The sequence below is a fragment of the Mastigoproctus giganteus genome, chromosome 11 (assembly GCF_048544385.1).
Source record: "Mastigoproctus giganteus isolate SK-2022 chromosome 11, ASM4854438v1, whole genome shotgun sequence".
Classification (NCBI taxonomy): domain Eukaryota; kingdom Metazoa; phylum Arthropoda; class Arachnida; order Uropygi; family Thelyphonidae; genus Mastigoproctus; species Mastigoproctus giganteus.
In genome coordinates this window covers 171,851,136-171,872,099 of record NC_143585.1, presented here as the reverse complement: position 1 = coordinate 171,872,099, position 20,964 = coordinate 171,851,136, and the positions used below count along the sequence as shown (strand labels likewise).

Sequence of the window (20,964 nt, the reverse complement as noted above, 5' to 3'; positions counted from 1 at the left end):
ATGAGAGCCCTGTCGATCAATTCGGCCCTGGAAAGATTGTGCAAGGCTCAAGTAGTAGAATTTTTTTCAGCCTGGTCTGTACTTGTTAACAGGAGAGACTGCTTCTACAGAGATGGGATACACTTAAATAGAAAGGGTGCAAGAATGTTTGCTGATGCTATCGAGGCAGTGTTAGGTGGGTCAGAAAACTGCTAGATTGGGGGGATACAAGGACTAATAGATTAACAGTAGCCACTGGCAGAGGTGAAAGTGATTCTTGCACTGCTTCTATTGGAATGAGCCACAGCCTGGAAAATAAGATGCAGGATATTTCAGAGACTGCTGGGAATCATTGGGGTACAAATAAACACATAGGTTGTGTTAGGGTAGCTAAGAAAAAGAACAGGTGCATATATACTTGTGTGTACACCAATGCTAGGAGTTTAGTAAATAAATTTGATGAATTTGAGGTATTGCTCAAAACATCAAAGGCAGATATTGTGGGGATTTCAGAGACGTGGTGTCACACAGATATAAGGAATCCAGAATTGGAATTTGGGGAGTACAATGTGAAAGGATAGGAAGGGAGGAGGGGTTATGCTATTAGTTAAGAAATACATAAAATCCAAGGAAGTGAAGCCAGTCAACATTGCTGGACAGTGCAGTGTCAAGTCAGTTTGGTGTGACATAAGCATTGGGAGATCAAAATTGAGAGTAGGAGTGTGCTATAGTCCTAATGACTCTGATGAGTATAATAAGAAACTGTACAGGGAAATAGAGTGGGCCAGTAAATCAGAGATTCTTATAATGGGGGGATTTTAATTTCCCAGATATTGACTGGAATTTGGGGGCTGGTCACTCACACACTAGCAAGGCTTTTATGGATTTATTGGATGATTGTTTTCTACATCAGCATGTTCGGGAGGCAACTAGAGGGAGTAATACTCTTGATTTGATTATCAGTAGTGATTCTTCATGCATTAAGAATCTGCAGGTAAATGAACCACTAGGTGGCAGTGATCACAGTGTGTTGAAGTGGGATTTACTCAAAGAGGTAACTACCATTAGGGGTAAAGGGAAGGGTTATTGCTTTCGTGAAGGCGACTATGATGGACTGAGACAGTATTTAAATTCTATACAGTGGAACCAACTGATGATGTTACCAACAGCAAATTCAGAATGGGAAGCATTCAAAGAACTTATCTTGGAAGCTACTAGGCTTTACATACCAACTAAGAAATATTGTTCAAGGTTTAGGCCTAAGTGGATGTCAGATGAACTAATGAGACATATGGCAGAGAAGAAAAATACATGCGATACATACAAATTAACACGTGACACAGAAGCCTATGATAGATACAAGTTGATCTGTAACCAAGTTACAAAGGAGGTTAGGCAGGCGAAGGCAGATTACGAGAAATCTTTGGCAAGGGATGCAAAGAAAAACAGCAAAGAGTTCTTTACTTATGTAAACTCTAGAAGGAAGGGGATGAATCAGATTGGTCCACTTGATATTGATGGGTCAACTGTTGATGATCCTGCTCAGGTAGCTAACAAACTAAATGAATATTTTGCATCGACATTCACACATGAGGAGTTATTTAGCGAGGGGAATGCCAGAGGTGTATTCAACTCTGGCAGTAAGCTAGAGAATCTTGTAAAGTGGAGGAGAAATTGTTGAAGATAAATACAAGAAAGGCACCTGGGGTGGATGGGATCTATCCAGTTATATTAAAGGAGGCAGCAAAGGAAGTAAGCAATCCCTTAGCCATAATTATGAGAGCTTCCTTGGACTCAGGGGAAGTACCCATGGACTGAAGATGTGCAAATGTGACCCCAATTCACAAAGGAGGTTCAAAGGGCGACACAAGTAATTATAGACGTGTTACTTTAACTTCTGTTCCTGGAAAATTAATGGAGGCACTGGTTAAAGAAGCACTGCAGGATCATCTAGACAAGACTTCAGTTATAGCTCAGACACAGCATGGTTTTGTTAAGGGGAAGTCTTGCCTGACCAATTTGATTGGATACTATGATGCAGTCACAAAAGAACTGGATGCAGGGAATAACTTTGATATTATATACTTGGATCTTAGAAAGGCTTTTGATACTGTTGCACATGGAAGACTGCTGCACAAATTGGAGCAGTGTGGCATTGGAAGCAAATTGCTGCTATGGATAAAGGAGTGGTTGAGGGGGAGTAGGCAGAGAGTGGTAATCAATGGACACTGCTCATCGTGGACTAATGTTATTAGTGGAGTCCCTCAGGGTTCAGTATTGGGTCCATTATTGTTTTCTGTATTTATAAATGATATTGATGATGGTATATCAAGTTTGCAGACGATACGAAGGTTGACAGGGTTGTCAAGGACACTACTGACACTATGCTACTGCAACAGGATCTTGAAAGGTTGAGCAGATGGGCTGGGTGGTGGCAAATGAAAAGTACTACATATGGGAAACAGCAACCCCAGAGCAACATATCAACTCTTTGGTACTACACTGACAGTGGTAGAGAATGAAAGGGACCTGGGGGTGGTTGTGCAGGCAGATATGAAGTTTTCTGAGCAGTGCAGACAAGCTGCAAGAGTAGCTCATGGTTTATTGTCGAAGATATATAGGAATTTTTCTAGCAGGGATAAGGAGGTGATTATTCCCTTGTATAAGGCAATGGTCAGGCCACACCTAGAGTTCTGTATACAGGTCTGGAGGCCTCATTTCAAGAAGGATGTAGAGATGCTGGAACGAGTACAGAGAAGGGCAACAAGATTAGTGAATGGAACAAAGGGGTGCTCTTACGAAGAAAGCTTAAATTTTGCAAATTACAGTGTCTGGGGACTAGGCACCAGCGAGGTGATCTGATAGAAGTGTATAAAGCCTTGATTGGTTTGAGCATGCTCAATGCTGATGGGATTCTTCCTCTTGCTCAGAATAATCACCTGAGAGGGCATAAATTCAAATTGAGGAAAGACAGATGTAGGATAGATGTGCGGAAATTTGCCTTTAGCCAGCGGGTGGTTGGTTAGTGGAATAGTCTTCCATCCCTTGTCATGGAAGTTGATAGCCTAAATAAGTTTAAGGCTCAGCTGGACAGGCATTTCGAACGAACAGAGGGGTGAAGTGGAAGTGGTTATTTTTTATTTATTTATTTTTTTTTTTTTTTTTTTGGCTGATGCTGCATAAGCTTGCTTTCTTGCATCAAATGCCTCTACTAATGCTAATGCTAATTTTGCTTTCAGCAGGCTTCTGAGTCTCTGATGATATTTTTCAGTCAGGCATTTCTTGATTTCCTTGTGCTCTAACTGCTGAGCTTGCATCATCCCTAAGTATTTATAAGTCTCTCGTTCTGTCATAGCATCGATCTCTTTACCAGTCAGCTGCTGGTAGTTTTGGCCAACTAATTTTCCCTGATGCAGTGTGTGTGGGTCTTGCGTTTGTCTAGACCAAATTCCATCCTGAATTCTTCGGTGATCCAGACTAACTGCTGGAATTGCTTCTTGGTTGCTGCGTAGAGCTTGATGTCATCCATGTACATCAGGTGGGTGAGCGTGTACAGGTTCTTTCTTCGTTCTTTGAGGTTATATCCATACTTGCTGCCGTTCAGCATGGTGGATAGCGGGATGAGTGCTAGACAGAACCACAGTGGGCTCAGAGGATCTCCCTGAAAGATTCCTCTTCTAGTGGGGTTTGGCCTGGTTGTGATGTTCTCGACCTTAATGGTGGTACTCCATTTCACTGTTGTTGCTCCTAGGAAGTTTGTCACTATCGGATTGACCTTGTAGATCTTCAGGGTCTCTATTAGCCAGCTGTGAGGTACGGAGTCAAAGGCTTTGTGGTAATCGATGTAGGCCGTGTATAGGTTGCGGTGCTTCTTATAGTCTTGCTCCATAACTGCAGCATCTATTGTTATTTGGTCCTTGCATCCTTTGCTCCTCCTCTTGCATCCTTTCTGCTGTTCGGCCATTATGTTCTGACTCTCTAAGTGTTCTGATATCTTCTTGGTTATGTAGCTGGTCAGGATCTTGTACATCGCTGAAATACAGGCCATAATTGGCCTGTATTTCACTGGGTTTCTTGTATCTTCATCTTTAGGTTTCAGATATGTGACTCCTTCGGTGAGAAACTTTGGGATTGTCTCCGGGTGCCTTATTATTCTAGTGAACTGCTCTGCTAGGTGCTTGTGTGTGCAGGTGTTCTTGTACCAGTTGTTGTGATTGTTGTCAATTCCTGGGGTTCGCCAGTTGTGGGTGTTCCTGATCGACTGTTTTACTTCTTCTTCTTCTTCTCGAATCTCCCACTCTCTCATCTCTTGTATGTCCTTGGTTTTCTTCTGGTTTACTTCTATCCAGGGTACTCTGATGTTATGTCTTACTTCATTGCTCCAGATATTCCCCAGAACTCCTCGATCGTCTTCTTCTCGGGTGGTCCATTTCCTGCTTTCTCATCTTCACCCAGTTTCCTGTACAAGGCTCTTTGGTCCTCATCAAAGATTCGGTTGTTTATTTTCCTCTGGGAGCTCTCTCTTTGTATTGGTGTAGTCTCTTGCTGAGTGTGAGGAGGTTCTGCTTCAGTGTGTCCAAGTATTTTTCTATTCTCTGATTTCTTGTCTCATGTTTGCTGTGGATGCTCTCTCTTGAGGATGCTCTTCACCTTTCCGATCAATTTCTTACTTTTATTACCCTGTTGGTACTAGGTCAACTGACCTATCTTGACTCTCAGTTCTTCCATCTTCTGCTGAAGTGTTCTTTTCCAAGTTGGTGGTTCCTTCTGTTTTCGGTTCTTCTGCTGCTGGTCTCTCGTTTCTTTTTCATTAATCCTAGTAGCTACTATGGCAGCACAGTATACAGCTGTGTGGATAGCCTCCAGCATTGCACCGTTGTTGTTGTCAAGATAATGTGGCATTATTTGCTGATTGAGGTGGTCTGTTACTCTCCACAGGATTTTATTTGGCCTCTGCTTAGGTGTCACGTGGGTTCTTGTGGGGTCCATTCCTTCGAATTCTGTTAGGGCCTTTGATAACAGAGAAGGCTAACAAGATTAGTGAATGGAACAAAGGGTTGCTCTTACGAAAAAAGGCTTAAGTTTTGCAAATTACAGTGTCTGGAGACTAGGCACCTGCCTAGTCTCCAGTAATATACAGTAATATACAGAAACAAAGTAATATAGAGTGGTTGGTGAGACACAATATATCATTACAGCCTAGCATGCGTAAATGTGAATTATTAGAAATTATTAGGCATTTCAACATTCCAGAAACATACACAGTGGGTAGAATGCTACATTAGCTCAGACACATTGCCTTAAGATTACTGCCATATAATTGGGAATTAAATTTCATTTAATTAATATGGGCTCAAATGAAAAATATTATTCAAAATAAAAATATTCCAGATCTGAATATGGCACCTATGACGAAATAAACGAAATAAGGAATAGCTAGTATAACTCAAGAAAGGTGGAAAACTTGCCATGACCATGTTTTCGAAATAGAGCAGAAGTATTGGGAAACATCATTGAAGAATTAGTCTTTAGTGTTTAGTACACATGTGGCCACTGTTAATCTTTTCGTCTGTGAATAACCCAAGCTAGCAGTTTTCTGACCCACCTAACACTGCCTTGATAGCATCAGCAAATGTTCTTGTATCCTTTCTATTTAAGTGTATCCTATCCCTGTAGATGCAGTCTCTCCTGTTAGCAAACAGGCCATGCTGAAAAAAATTGTACCCCGTGAGTCTTGTACAATCTGATTGATTGACAAGGCTCTCATCATATACTCGCAACTTTTTTTCCGGATTGACCTGTACTTGTTAAGTAAATCTGCTGATCTCTTACTCTTAAGGTCATTAATGCCAATGTGTACAACTATGTCACCTTTTGTGCCCTTAAAAGATGATATCTGCCCTAGAACGCCATCAACTTTCGCCCCTGGCAACCATATCCTAGTCCTGTTCCACCTATCCTTTTTGCATAATATATTCTCCATCTCCCTGACTATAGAGTCACCAAAATAACTACTTCCTGTGGGACAGCGTATTCTACCTTGAAGATTGTCACTTTGTTGCCTGATGCACAGCAGTGAGCTCTGGCATTAATTTGCACAGCTGAGAGCTTGATGTGCCCCTCATATTAATTTCTTTGAGGGCATATACCCTACACATACACATTCTCCTTGGCTAGATCATGTCCTGTTCTAGACAGGTCTGCAAACATTTCACATTTTTTTAGACTGTGTTGCGTTGGAGAATTGCCCCCTTCGGTTCTCCCACAAGACACAATACTACTGCTACTTGGTGCCCACTGCTCTAGTCTGAGTTGTGATTCCGTTTAAGTATAATTTACTTAACAATGAAATTTAATAAGATTAATAAATTTTACCGATTAATTAATAACTTTATACTAATCTAACTGATTTCGAATATAGTGCTGCATAGTTTGCTATTTAGTTTTATGTTAAAGCTTATGCTATGAAGTTTGCGATTTATGTTACACTATTCCGTATCATATAACAGTGACGGCAAGTTACGAATGGTAAGATCTACAGACACTAAGTATTAACTTTCAAAATGACTATCTAAATTCAAATAAACCAAGGAGCTTGACTAGGACTATAAAGCTGCTTATAGAAAATAATTTAGTATAACAATTAAGTCAATAAATCTACTAAATATATATAAAATTTTAGTGTTTGCTGGTGCTGCAAAAATCTTGGCCAACATGGTAATAACCTTGTACCCAGACTCCTTATTAGTCCTATACACACACACACACACACACACACACACACACTCCTACTCTCATTTTTTCGTTTTCCTAGTGTTGTTATGTCACATCAAACTGACTCAACATTTCACTGAGCATTCATGTTAACTGCATGCATTGCCTTAGATTTAATATGCTTCTTAACCAAGATCATAACACAACTTCCCTCTCCTGTCCTTTCTGTACAAATCATACTGCTTATAGTATGTTAAAAAGTTATAGTTATAAAGTGACAGTTCTCACTTTACGAGTTCCCGGGTTTACGATTTTTTTTTTTTTTTTTCAAGTATCAAGTATCAACAAAATCAAAAATATTAATTGCAAAAAATGAATGTTAAACATTCATAAATACCGCATTTCAAACTATGCGCGTAGCTATACAATACAGTGTACTCCCACTTTATGATATTAATCCGTTACCATTGTATCACGAAAATATCGTAATGTGAACCCAATAACACATTGTTTTTTGGTAATTCATTCCACGACCTCAGAAGTTCAAAATTTCACTACTCCCTAATATTTCGTTTTTATAGTGTAAATTGTATTAGTTACCAATTCAAATCATTAAAATGCACTACACTTTCATCATTATCATATTTTAAGAACCAATTTTGAACAGCTTTGTGATATTTTCTAAAGCACATTTCTGGAATTCATGACCATAAAATAATAAAAACAATAAAATCAATTTGCACTGGAATTATGTGGGTTTTTATGTTATTATGGTGAAATGTGTTTGCCCTTTACTGAAATCTTCGATCGTATAAAAAACATAACTAAATTTTCAGAATCTTCTCTTCATTCCTTTTTTTTTTTAAAGCTTCGTAAACTTGTTACTCTACACAAATCGTGTTAGTTGCAATTTGTGCGTTCCGTTAAAAAATGCTTATGCATGCTATTGAAATTTATAAATAAAAGAGAAGATTATCTTGGAAATAAACACCTCTTGAAGCATTTCTGAAGAAGACGACTCATTGTGTAACAAACCAATGAGTTCCGAGCCAATAATGAGTGATCAACGAGTGTGCATTTAGTTGATGATGATAATGAAGAATAGACATTCTTTTACATTTGTAAGTCATAAATAATTTCTCTGTTATTATAATTTGCTTGATTTCACAGGCTACGTTTTCATTTCTTTGGATAAATCAATCATTGTTTAAACATAAACTAATTAGCTAACTAATTTCATTGTTGATAACGTAACCCCTATTTTTAACATTATAACTATGGGAAATTAATTCCCACTTTACGAGTTTTTGTTTTACACACGTGCACTAGGAACGAATTAATTCATAAAGTCAAGAACTATCTGTATTCAAATTCTGCATCCTATATGTCAGAGTGACACCATGTGTCCAATATTTCCCCAATGGCTGCATTTGATGATCCAATCAGTTCATCAGATTCATCAAATTTGTTTACTATGCTCCTAGAATTATTCTACATGAAAGTACACATCCACCTACTCTTACTCTTGCGTTCACATGTTCTCATGCACAGTATTCCAACTTATTGCCAAGGTACACAGATTGCTTGAAATCAGAATCGTATATGTTATCAGTTGTCCTTCCACCGAAAACAGTATCCAATAAGTATCCACAAACAGTATCCACATATAAAATTCCATATATAGTGCATAGTTGCACACAATTGATATAGCTCTTTATCTCATCAAAGATAGCAATTACCAAAAGCATATGATAAATACTGATTCATCAAGCATGTTGCAGACTCTATTATCAGTGACTTAGAACCCTCATCTGCTCCTGTCCCAGATTTAACAGATGCATTTTTCTCTCATGGAATCAGATTTTGACATCCATTTCTGCTGGATACCATGCCACATTGAGATCAGGGGAAATTAATTAGCTGATACTGCTGCAAAATCAGCCTTTCCCTAGATAACCATAGTTTGTTGGTCCCCTACGCAGACTACTGGTAAATAATATGCAAACTCAATGGCAAGATTTCTGGCATGGACAGGCCACAAACTATATCAAATTAAGCCTGTAGTTAGGCATTGGCAGTCCAGTCTATGCTGGGTCCGAAGAGAGTAAGTTGTTTTTGCTTGGCTCCACATAGCAAAAACAACTGACATCTGCACAGTAATCTGACATCTTTCTTGCTGAGGTCAGATGACCCACCTATCGGTGAGAACTGTAAAACTATTTTAACCATTATACATATTTTTATTGAATATCTGCTTTTCACCAATGCATGCCATTTATATTTTACAAATTTTGTTGATCTGGCCAAACCATTTACACTCGGCCAAATTGTAAATGACAGAGATGATATGCCTAACGTTTTTAACTTTTAACAGTCCATCAATTTATACACGCTTATTTGAATTTATACTTTTATATTTTGATATATACATTTACCTCTTGTAAGGTTAAGGTTACTTGTTTAGGTTACCAAATATATATTTGATGCATTATTGCATATTTTGACTTGGCTCATTATGGTTTTAGATGCCATTGTGCCATAAAACAACAAACAACAATAATGTATTCTCTTGTTTTCCATGACGACTCCACAGCAAGGCTTGAAATCTTTAACACCTTGCTTCCCAGGCTGCTCATTGTTCCACTAAAAGCAGTGCAAGAATCACTTTCACCTCTGCCTGCAATGCTTGTTAATCTATTAATCTGTGTAATCCCCCAAACTATGAGTTTTCCAACCCACCTAACACTCCTCGACATTGGCAAAATTCCTTGCATTCCTATTTAAATGTATCTAATCCCTGTAAAAAATAATCTCTCTCTCTCTCCTGTAAACAAGCACAGACCATGCTGACAAAAATTCTACACCACCATGAGCCTTGCACAGTTTCCCCATAGCTCAATTTTCTGACAGAGCTCTTAACATGTGCTCCCTATTGTCTGGGCAGGATTGCAGACTTTTAAATTTAATCGTGACTTGCAACTTTTTCTCAACATTGTCTTATGCTTGTTAAGTAGGTCATCAGATTTCCTACTCTTAATATCATTCGTGCTACGTGTACAACAGTATCATCTTTCATGCTCTTAAAAGATCATGTTTACTCCACAGTGTCATCTACTTTTGCCCCTGACATGCATACCTTGGTCCTATACCACTCTATCCTTTTAGCTCAATATATCTCCTGTTTCCCTGACAATAGAGTCACAGAAAATAATTACCTACTGTGGGACCAGTGCATTCTGCTTTGCCTAATGCACAACTGAGGGCTCTAGTTTTGAGATTTTCAGCTGAGAATTGATTGATCCCCATTTTAATTCCTTCCAAGGGCATCCACCCTATTCTTCAAGCTCTCAAACACACATCAGAATGCCGAGTTCACACCTAATTTCCTCATACTCCTTTACTCCTAACACACACAAAAACATCCTGCCCTATCATGTCCCATTCCACATAGGCCTGTGAACATCACACAAGTGGCACATTTCATATAGCCAGTATTCATAAGAGAACTGTCCCATTCAGTTCTCCCCAAGCTACAGCACCCACACTACTCTGAGCCCGTTGCTTTGCTGTTTTAGTCTTAAGCATGATTTTCATTTAAATTCAATTTAACTTTAGAATATTACACTAAACTGATAGATACCTAAATGTAATAATATGTATTATGCTATCAAGTTTATATTATATGCATGTATAATAGCATAGCATCATACATTCATTATATGTATGATGCTAGAGTTTTAATTAGTTATTGCCTTACTAGAAATAAATTTCTTGGCTAAAAGAAAAAATTGTACAATACTGATTACCCTTCTACAGAACTACGTAGAGACCTCCAAGTGTTGTCTGTATCAATACTGTAACAATAGCAGCAGAAATCAACTATGGTTCCTTAATCACTTACAAAGGCCAAGTAAAAAAGAAATACAACTTAATCAGAGAGTTCCTACAGATAATTTGATTCAATTAGTTTGATTGTTTGTGTTGCATTCAGTATATAAAGTAGAAATAGGGGGGACACATGAATTAATGAAATTTTTGGTTATGGATACACATAGCAAGGATATATCAAACTCCTTGACATATACATTTCACTGGCTGGCAGAGTAGAGTAGAGGCGCGAGATTATTCACTAGCTGATCTGATCTGATCTGATCTGATCTATAGAGGTACCAATATGTTCAGTTTGCCGGATTATCTGGCGGGTGTTCTGTGAAAACTGTTTTAGAGCTATACCCTCAAAATGTAAATTCTTTCTATTTTCATATGTGTAAGCCTCCTTGTGTCATTCCTCTTTTAGCCAGATTTCTCATTCTCTGCTTTTGTGAATCTAGCCTCTTCTGTTGGTCTGTTACAGACCAACTGAATTATTAACTGTGGGATAACTATTATATTCTTCAGTGCTTTTCATTATAAAGCGTCATGCTATCTTTAAACTGCCTAGTTCCTTATTCACCTGCCTTGACATCATCTTCATGCTATATTTCCTTAATGGGACATGTATATGAATTTCTGGCTTTTGTAATGATTGATTTAAAGTTATTTGTTTTTTGTTAGTTGTTGGCGCATTGTCTTCTGTGGCCATAATGCACCTCCCCAAGTTTTTTCATTTTACTCTGATCCAAGCCCGAGGCGGGATTCGAACCCGCGACCTTTGGGTTGCCTGGTAGGCACTTTACCCATCTGGCTAGCCCAGTCGGCAAATTTATTTGTATTACTATTAGCAGAGTGATGCAAGGAAACAAGGCTTATACAGAATCAGCCAAAAAAAAAAAAACTTTTGCTCTCTTCAGTTGCATATTCCTTATATTAAATTCTCCAATGCTTTAATTATATTTAAACTACTGAGTTCCATAACTCTAGGTGGAAGTTTATTCAATCAGTTGCTCTCTGGCTGAAAACAAATTTCTGCACATCTGTTCTTCAGTTATCCTTTTCTCGTCCCCCAAAATAGTTTTGTATAAAATATATTTTGGTACTGAAATCTAAATGCTTTTTCTTTATTTTGCAATAAACTTTTCTTTATTTTGCAACTGCAAATCTGAGTTATATGTTAACAAGAATGGCCATATAACCATTTGCATATTTTGAATTTTAACACAAAATTAAAAACTTCTAATAACAGATAACATTTAAATGGCATGTTCACCACAGTGTCAGTCATTTATAAAATCCATTCAAGCCTCTATGAGTAAATAAGAATGTGCATCAAAATGACTGACAGGTGAACTTAGTAGGCAGTAAAATTATCTATATAGTAGATATGATTTTTCAAATAGATATTTACAGTATACCCAGTATAAAATAAAAATATAAGTACAAATTCAGTAGCTTTCGGAACTCGTGTCCCTTTATCAACTGACTTGAATACATTACAAGCAAAGTGTGGCACGTTACTCATTCGTCATTGTTGTAGCACGGACGTGTGCTGCCTTGCGCCAGTGATCATCCATCAATAAAATGGTTGTCTCCATGATGGGATGTATACGCATGCCTTTCTGGCGATTTAATGCCTTAGGGTTGTTTATTATGTTTAGTGACTCTAGCCATAGGCGGTGGTGAAAGTGTCGCGCGTGGTCCACTATCTCAAAGTCGCGCTTGGGGTCAAGATCGTGGTTGGTAGCCCAAAAATGTTTTGCAAGCGCGGACTGGTCAGTTTCGGCAAGCCGGATTGCTCTGTCGTGTTCCGTGAGGCGATCCTGGAGACGTCTCGATGTCTCACCTACGTAGCAACTGTTACAGGCCCTACAGGTGATACGGTACACTACATTGCTGCGTAAGACAGGTGTGACAGGGGTCTTCACACTGGAGACAAGTGAACATAGGTTCCTACCTGGTAATTGCACACATTTGATGTTGTAACTTCTCAGGATCTTCGAGATACGTCCTGACACTCCTGGATAGTACGGAATGTAGGCGGATGATATGCCGACTTGCTTCGGAGGTCTTGGGTTGGAAGTAAGTTCTTGTGCCTGTAACAAGCATCTGTTTAGTACATGGGATGGATAACCGCATCTGGTTAGGTCCGCCTTCAGACGGGAGATCTCGTTACGTCTAATTGTGTCGGTGCTGGAATGGCTCCAGGCCCTGGAGAACAGAGTGCGGGCAGTGCTATTGAGATGGCTTGGTGCGTGGCCGGACCCTTAGTTGGTGAATTGACCGCACCACATGGGTTTGCGGTATACTGAGGTCTCTAGATGTGGGCCTACGCGATGCACTAGTACGTCCAGAAACGGGAGCGAACCGTCCACCTCTGATTCTACGGTAAACTTGATGAAATTGGATAGAGAGTTGAGGTATTCTAGTAGTACCGTTTCAGAACCACGTGGTATTATGGTAAAAATATCGTCGACGTATCTACACCACGTTGTAATAGGTGTAGGTGGGTTCTGGTGTATCTGCTTCTCCAGATCTTCCATGGCGATGTTAGCTACTACGGAACTGACAGGGGCACCCATAGCAGTGCCATGTACTTCTGGTTAGGTCCGCCTTCACACGGGAGATCTCGTTACGTCTAATTGTGTCGGTGCTGGAATGGCTCCAGGCCCTGGAGAACAGGGTGCGGGCAGTGCTATTGAGATGGCTTGGAGCGTGGCCGGACCCGTAGTTGGTGAATTGACCGCACCACATGGGTTTGCGGTATACTGAGGTCTCTAGATGTGGGCCTACGCGATGCACTAGTACGTCCAGAAACGGGAGCGAACCGTCCACCTCTGATTCTACGGTAAACTTGATGAAATTGGATAGAGAGTTGAGGTATTCTAGTAGTACCGTTTCAGAACCACGTGGTATTATGGTAAAAATATCGTCGACGTATCTACACCACGTTGTAATAGGTGTAGGTGGGTTCTGGTGTATCTGCTTCTCCAGATCTTCCATGGCGATGTTAGCTACTACGGAACTGACAGGGGCACCCATAGCAGTGCCATGTACTTCTGGTTAGGTCCGCCTTCACACGGGAGATCTCGTTACGTCTAATTGTGTCGGTGCTGGAATGGCTCCAGGCCCTGGAGAACAGGGTGCGGGCAGTGCTATTGAGATGGCTTGGAGCGTGGCCGGACCCGTAGTTGGTGAATTGACCGCACCACATGGGTTTGCGGTATACTGAGGTCTCTAGATGTGGGCCTACGCGATGCACTAGTACGTCCAGAAACGGGAGCGAACCGTCCACCTCTGATTCTACGGTAAACTTGATGAAATTGGATAGAGAGTTGAGGTATTCTAGTAGTACCGTTTCAGAACCACGTGGTATTATGGTAAAAATATTGTCGACGTATCTACACCACGTTGTAATAGGTGTAGGTGGGTTCTGGTGTATCTGCTTCTCCAGATCTTCCATGGCGATGTTAGCTACTACGGAACTGACAGGGGCACCCATAGCAGTGCCATGTACTTGTTTGTAGAGTGAGTCTTCAAAGGTGAAGATGCTGCTAGAGAGGCATAGGTTGAGGGCGGTACAGATGTCATCAGTGGATAGTGATGTCCTGGATTGGAGGCTTAAGTCGCTCTCAAGGAGCCTTCTGGCGCAGTGCACGGCCTGTTGGACGGGAATTGAGGTGAATAAAGAAACCACGTCAAATGATGTCATGACAGAGTTATCAGGGATTGAAATGTCCTTAATGATGTTAATGAATTCACTGCTGTTTTTAACGGTGTGAGATGTATTACCTATAAGAGGCGAGAGGAGGCTCGCGATGTGTTTGGACAGTTCATACGTTGGGGCACTGCAGCAAGACACTATAGGTCTGAGAGGAATACCCGGTTTATGGATCTTTGATAATCCGTAGAATTGCGGTAGTTGGCAGCCAGTAGCACGTAGAAGATGGTGAGTCGCGGTCGGGATCTTCTTATCTTTAAGCCATGCGGGACAAGTTTATTAACATTTGCTTCCAGACGTTTCAAGACTTTAACGGGAGGATCAGGTAGAGGTTCATATACGTTAGGATCGAGTAATAGGGCCAAGGCTTTCTCTCGGTAGGTTGATCGGTCCAGCACAACAGTCCGGCGCCCTTTATCCGCAGGAAGTACAACGATGGAGTTGTCTTTTCTTATAGATGACAGGGCGGCACGTTGGCGGTGGTTGAGGTTTGAGCACGTTTTTCGAGTGTTGCGGAGGACTGCGGCAGTCTTGAATCGGATCTCGTTGGCAGTTTCTTCGGGAAGGTTGGTAATACTGGCTTCTATACCCATAGCGAGCTGTGTGATGGGAGGTTTCGATGGTATAACGGCGAATTTCATACCGTTTGATAAAACACTCAGCTGCTCGTTGGACAGTTGTTTGTTACTTAGATTCAAGACGAAAGAAGTCGTGTCGTCTGAACGAGTGTTCGTCTTTAAGGAGTTAGTTTCTATGCTCAAGTTTATGAACTTGCGCTGTTGGCGTAAACGGTAGGTATCCGAGGTCTGACTAGCCCGATGGCAGATGGTATGTATAAGGTTTGTAAATACAATAGGCGAGACCTTACCTTGTAGATGTTGTAACAGTCTGGACTTGTTGTAGTCAGCGTTCCTGATTTCACGGTGGAGATGGGATATCCACAAATTTAATGTGCGTAGGCTGAAGTTAAAGCAGGCACGATCCATATGAGAGTTGTGGAACGGGGCTTTGTATCGGAACCCTTTAGGTATAATTCGATTGCTTTTGCATCTGTGTGCGAAGCGTAAATGTTGCTTGTAGCGAGCTATTGAGAGGAAGCACTTTTGCAACTGTGCACAATCGTTGTAGGTATTATGGCCATAAAGTGATCGAATAGTGACAAATGGGCCTGGAGTACTGGGGTCCATTGTTTAATAATTTTTCAAATAGATATTTACAGTATACCCAGTATAAAATAAAAATATAAGTACAAATTCAGTAGCTTTCGGAACTCGTGTCCCTTTATCAACTGACAAATTTGAATACATTACAAGCAAAGTGTGGCACGTTACTCATTCGTCATTGTTGTAGCACGGACGTGTGCTGCCTTGCGCCAGTGATCATCCATCAATAAAATGGTTGTCTCCATGATGGGATGTATACGCATGCCTTTCTGGCGATTTAATGCCTTAGGGTTGTTTATTATGTTTAGTGACTCTAGCCATAGGTGGTGGTGAAAGTGTCGCGCGTGGTCCACTATCTTAAAGTCCACTATCTCAGTATTACCAACCTTCCCGAAGAAACTGCCAACGAGATCCGATTCAAGACTGCCGCAGTCCTCCGCAACACTCGAAAAACGTGCTCAAACCTCAACCACCGCCAACGTGCCGCCCTGTCATCTATAAGAAAAGACAACTCCATCGTTGTACTTCCTGCGGATAAAGGGCGCCGGACTGTTGTGCTGGACCGATCAACCTACCGAGAGAAAGCCTTGGCCCTATTACTCGATCCTAACGTATATGAACCTCTACCTGATCCTCCCGTTAAAGTCTTGAAACGTCTGGAAGCAAATGTTAATAAACTTGTCCACGCATGGCTTAAAGATAAGAAGATCCCGACCGCGACTCACCATCTTCTACGTGCTACTGGCTGCCAACTACCGCAATTCTACGGATTACCAAAGATCCATAAACCGGGTATTCCTCTCAGACCTATAGTGTCTTGCTGCAGTGCCCCAACGTATGAACTGTCCAAACACATCGCGAGCCTCCTCTCGCCTCTTATAGGTAATACATCTCACACCGTTAAAAACAGCAGTGAATTCATTAACATCATTAAGGACATTTCAATCCCTGATAACTCTGTCATGACATCATTTGACGTGGTTTCTTTATTCACCTCGATTCCCGTCCAACAGGCCGTGCACTGCACCAGAAGGCTCCTTGAGAGCGACTTAAGCCTCCAATCCAGGACGTCACTATCCACTGATGACATCTGTACCGCCCTCAACCTATGCCTCTCTAGCAGCATCTTCACCTTTGAAGACTCACTCTACAAACAAGTACATGGCACTGCTATGGGTGCCCCTGTCAGTTCCGTAGTAGCTAACATCGCCATGGAAGATCTGGAGAAGCAGATACACCAGAACCCACCTACACCTATTACAACGTGGTGTAGATACGTCGACGATATTTTTACCATAATACCACGTGGTTCTGAAACGGTACTACTAGAATACCTCAACTCTCTATCCAATTTCATCAAGTTTACCGTAGAATCAGAGGTGGACGGTTCGCTCCCGTTTCTGGACGTACTAGTGCATCGCGTAGGCCCACATCTAGAGACCTCAGTATACCGCAAACCCATGTGGTGCGGTCAATTCACCAACTACGGGTCCGGCCACGCTCCAAGCCATCTCAATAGCACTGCCCGCACCCTGTTCTCCAGGGCCTGGAGCCATTCCAGCACCGACACAATTAGACGTAACGAGATCTCCCGTGTGAAGGCGGACCTAACCAGATGCGGTTATCCATCCCATGTACTAAACAGATGCTTGTTACAGGCACAAGAACTTACTTCCAACCCAAGACCTCCGAAGCAAGTCGGCATATCATCCGCCTACATTCCGTACTATCCAGGAGTGTCAGGACGTATCTCGAAGATCCTGAGAAGTTACAACATCAAATGTGTGCAATTACCAGGTAGGAACCTACGTTCACTTGTCTCCAGTGTGAAGACCCCTGTCACACCTGTCTTACGCAGCAATGTAGTGTACCGTATCACCTGTAGGGCCTGTAACAGTTGCTACGTAGGTGAGACATCGAGACGTCTCCAGGATCGCCTCACGGAACACGACAGAGCAATCCGGCTTGCCGAAACTGACCAGTCCGCGCTTGCAGAACATTTTTGGGCTACCAACCACGATCTTGACCCCAAGCGCGACTTTGAGATAGTGGACCACGCGCGACACTTTCACCACCGCCTATGGCTAGAGTCACTAAACATAATAAACAACCCTAAGGCATTAAATCGCCAGAAAGGCATGCGTATACATCCCATCATGGAGACAACCATTTTATTGATGGATGATCACTGGCGCAAGGCAGCACACGTCCGTGCTACAACAATGACGAATGAGTAACGTGCCACACTTTGCTTGTAATGTATTCAAATTTGTCAGTTGATAAAGGGACACGAGTTCCGAAAGCTACTGAATTTGTACTTATATTTTTATTTTATACTGGGTATACTGTAAATATCTATTTGAAAAATTATTAAACAATGGACCCCAGTACTCCAGGCCCATTTGTCACTAGTAGATATGTGTTGATTGATCAGCAGGCACCAGTGAACACATATCTACTACAAAGTGTTACTTGGATTCTTGGAAATTTTCAATTATATGCATAACCAACAATTACCATGCAAATTTAGGTTTGATAAATGATTGAGTACCTGTCTGCAATGGAAGAAGTATAATCACAACAATTGCCATATAATCTGAAAAACAGGATCTCAGAAGCACAGCCTCATAAGTACATCAGCAAATTGTAAAGTTCTCCTGCACATCTTTGTGGGTTAATCAGTGAAATAAAAATGAAATGAACCTAATAAAATGTGCTCCTAATTTTTGTGGAACTGTCTTTAAAGTTTTAAATTTTTCAGTATATCATTCTTTTAATATATTATTGTACTTTTTATTTCACATGAAAACAAAACTTGAATACAAAAAGTTGGCACTCATAAAATCCACTTATTTATTTTTTTAATTAAATATGGTATAGCTGAATGTAAATCACTCAATTTGAATACTAATAAATGATGATCAATAGTTTGCCATATTTGCTATGATTAATTGGAATTACTGATTGCCATTACTTTGACTTCTTGTTTTACAGCCAGATTCCATCATCTGGATAATAATCCACAGTATAGACAACTTCAGCTGTATAGGTAGGTTTTAATTGTTTTAAAATAGTTTCATTATTACTCTGTGAAATAAACACAATTGGTAATCAAGCATATCCATATCAAGCATATCCATATCTGTATCGAACATACAAAAACCATTACTATTTTCAAACCTTATAGGAAATAATGCAAATATTGATGAATTTCTTGTGCATTAAACTTTTTGATCCTTTCATCCTTTTCAATATAAACTAGTGTAATTTAATAATACAATTTATTCTGACATTTGTAGCAAATATATGAACAGGAAATTTTAACCTTAGCAACTCCTGTACTAGTAAGTCTTTGTATTAATGACAACAGCTTTATAGATTTTGTCTAGCCAATGCTCAACTTTGTTTTCCTTTTCATTTCTTCCCCGTGAAAAGTGAAGGAATGAAAAGTGAGAATCTGTGTATTTCATTCACTCTCACATTGTCAGATCTTTTGATTTGGTAATTTGATTTTTGATTTAACTAAGCAGAGTGGTATGACCTCTTTATTTATAAACTATCTCTTAGATAGTATGAACCAGAGCTGTAATGCTCAATACGTTCTACGTTGATATCAATATTTGTAAAATAATAAGAGATGAAATAATAAAATTATAGTACGTAGAACACTTCCGTATGATACTCTCCAGAAATTAAAATGAAAAAAATCGAAACACTTACATTAGAGTAACAAATAATTTTAAAAATAATTAAAAATCGATTTAACACAATAAAACTCAATTTAACACAATTAAAAATAAGAAAATTAATTGAAAGAATTTAAAGAAAAAATTGGAAAACGATTTTCCTTCCTGAAGCTGACAACGCGTTTCGACCGTATGTCATGATCACAGGAATGAAAATTACCGAATAGGAGTGAGTATGAAACTTAAATAGGGATTATTTGTCTTCGCGCGTGCACGTAAAAGCCCACGAATCGGAGATCAGATATGGCCGACGAACATTAACAGAACTTTTGTGTAATTTAATTTCTAAGGTTTCTGCAATTAATAGTCATGTATAATTACGTATTTTGGCCTCGTTAAATAAAAAAAGTATGTTTTTCGTTAACGGCACGAAAGGCTAATTCTAATGCTGCTAAATGAGAAGCACGAACTGAGGCCGCATGTTGATTAACACAAATATTCAAAGGAAAACGCATCAAACCTTGGTTAGACAAGTTGCAATCACCACAAGAAATGTTGTATACCAGGTCATTAATTTGTGTTGCGAATGAGGAAAGGACTGAGCAATTGTTCAGTATAGTGTATAATTTCCGTATTGGCCTGGCCACAGTTTTAAATTCTGTATCTTTAAAGAATCTGTTAATTGTATCTGTTAATCCCAAATTGTATCGCCTGCCTAAAGGGTTTGATAATGCTATATACATGTATGGCCGAGAATAAAAATGGCAAGTTTCTGTAGGAAACAATACGCAGAATGGGAAATCCAGCTTGTGTAATTTTACCTGACCGAAAAGTGCAGGAATAGTGTATGTTATATTGTTATGTTGTATTGCAATTTGGGATTAAGAATTACGATACATTATTTAATACCCTTAAGGACTGTAGACTTGGTGACAATGACAATTTATTCTCACTAGATGTTACCTCATTATATATGAATGTAAACATTGAATACACATTAGATATTATTTGGGATATGTTAAATAATAACTCGATACCAATTAATTATACAAAGCTTCCTGTTAAGGAAATTTTTTGCTTAATTAAACCGTTAGTTGAGGCCAACTATATCACCTTTCGGGACAAAGTGTACAAACAAATTTTTGGTTTGCCAATGCTCTCAATGATTGAGCATATACATTTGGCGCCTTTTCAACCCCATATCACATACTATGGGAGGTATTTAGACAATGTTCTAGTTATTACTGATAGTAGTACTATCCAAGACATTTTACATTTGTTTAATATTATTCATTCTAGACTCAAATTTACATTGGAAAGGGAGGATACGGATACAAATTTTCTAAATTTCAAGCTTACTCAGGAAACTCGTATAAAATCCAATTTAACATCTATCAAAACCTACAAACACCGGTATGCTTCTACATTATAACAGCTATCACCCGTTCAGCTACAAAAGATCAATTATCTTTAATCAATTTCTGAATGCCTACAAATATTCAACGACGGCATCTGCTTTGGACTCAGAAATACAAATATTAACCAGCAGATTCTTAAACAGGGTTTATCCCCTTGCCACAATAATCCGAATTAGAGTACAAGCTAAGGATAGGATACAAAATACTACACCAACCAACAACAGTAATATCAAAAAATACTTTATTTCTGTCCCATATGTTGAACAGTGGCACAAGCAGCTTAACAGATTCTTTAAAAGATACTGAATTTAAAATTGTGGCCAGGCCAATACGGAAATTACACACTATACTGAACAATTGCTCAGTCCTTTTCCTCATTCGCAACACAAATTAATGACCTGCTATACAAC

General features: G+C 39.8%; 1 protein-coding gene across 1 annotated transcript in view; it reads left to right on the top strand.

Annotated features, from left to right (window-relative positions):
- The window catches only part of Grip163 (gamma-tubulin complex component 6), a 916,232-nt gene that overhangs the window by 725,106 nt on the left and 170,162 nt on the right, over positions 1-20,964 (top strand). Inside the window, exon 27 of the mRNA XM_090384619.1 lies at positions 18,445-18,499. Coding sequence (XP_090240745.1) covers positions 18,445-18,499 — 55 coding nt within the window. The remainder of the gene's footprint in view (positions 1-18,444; positions 18,500-20,964) is intronic.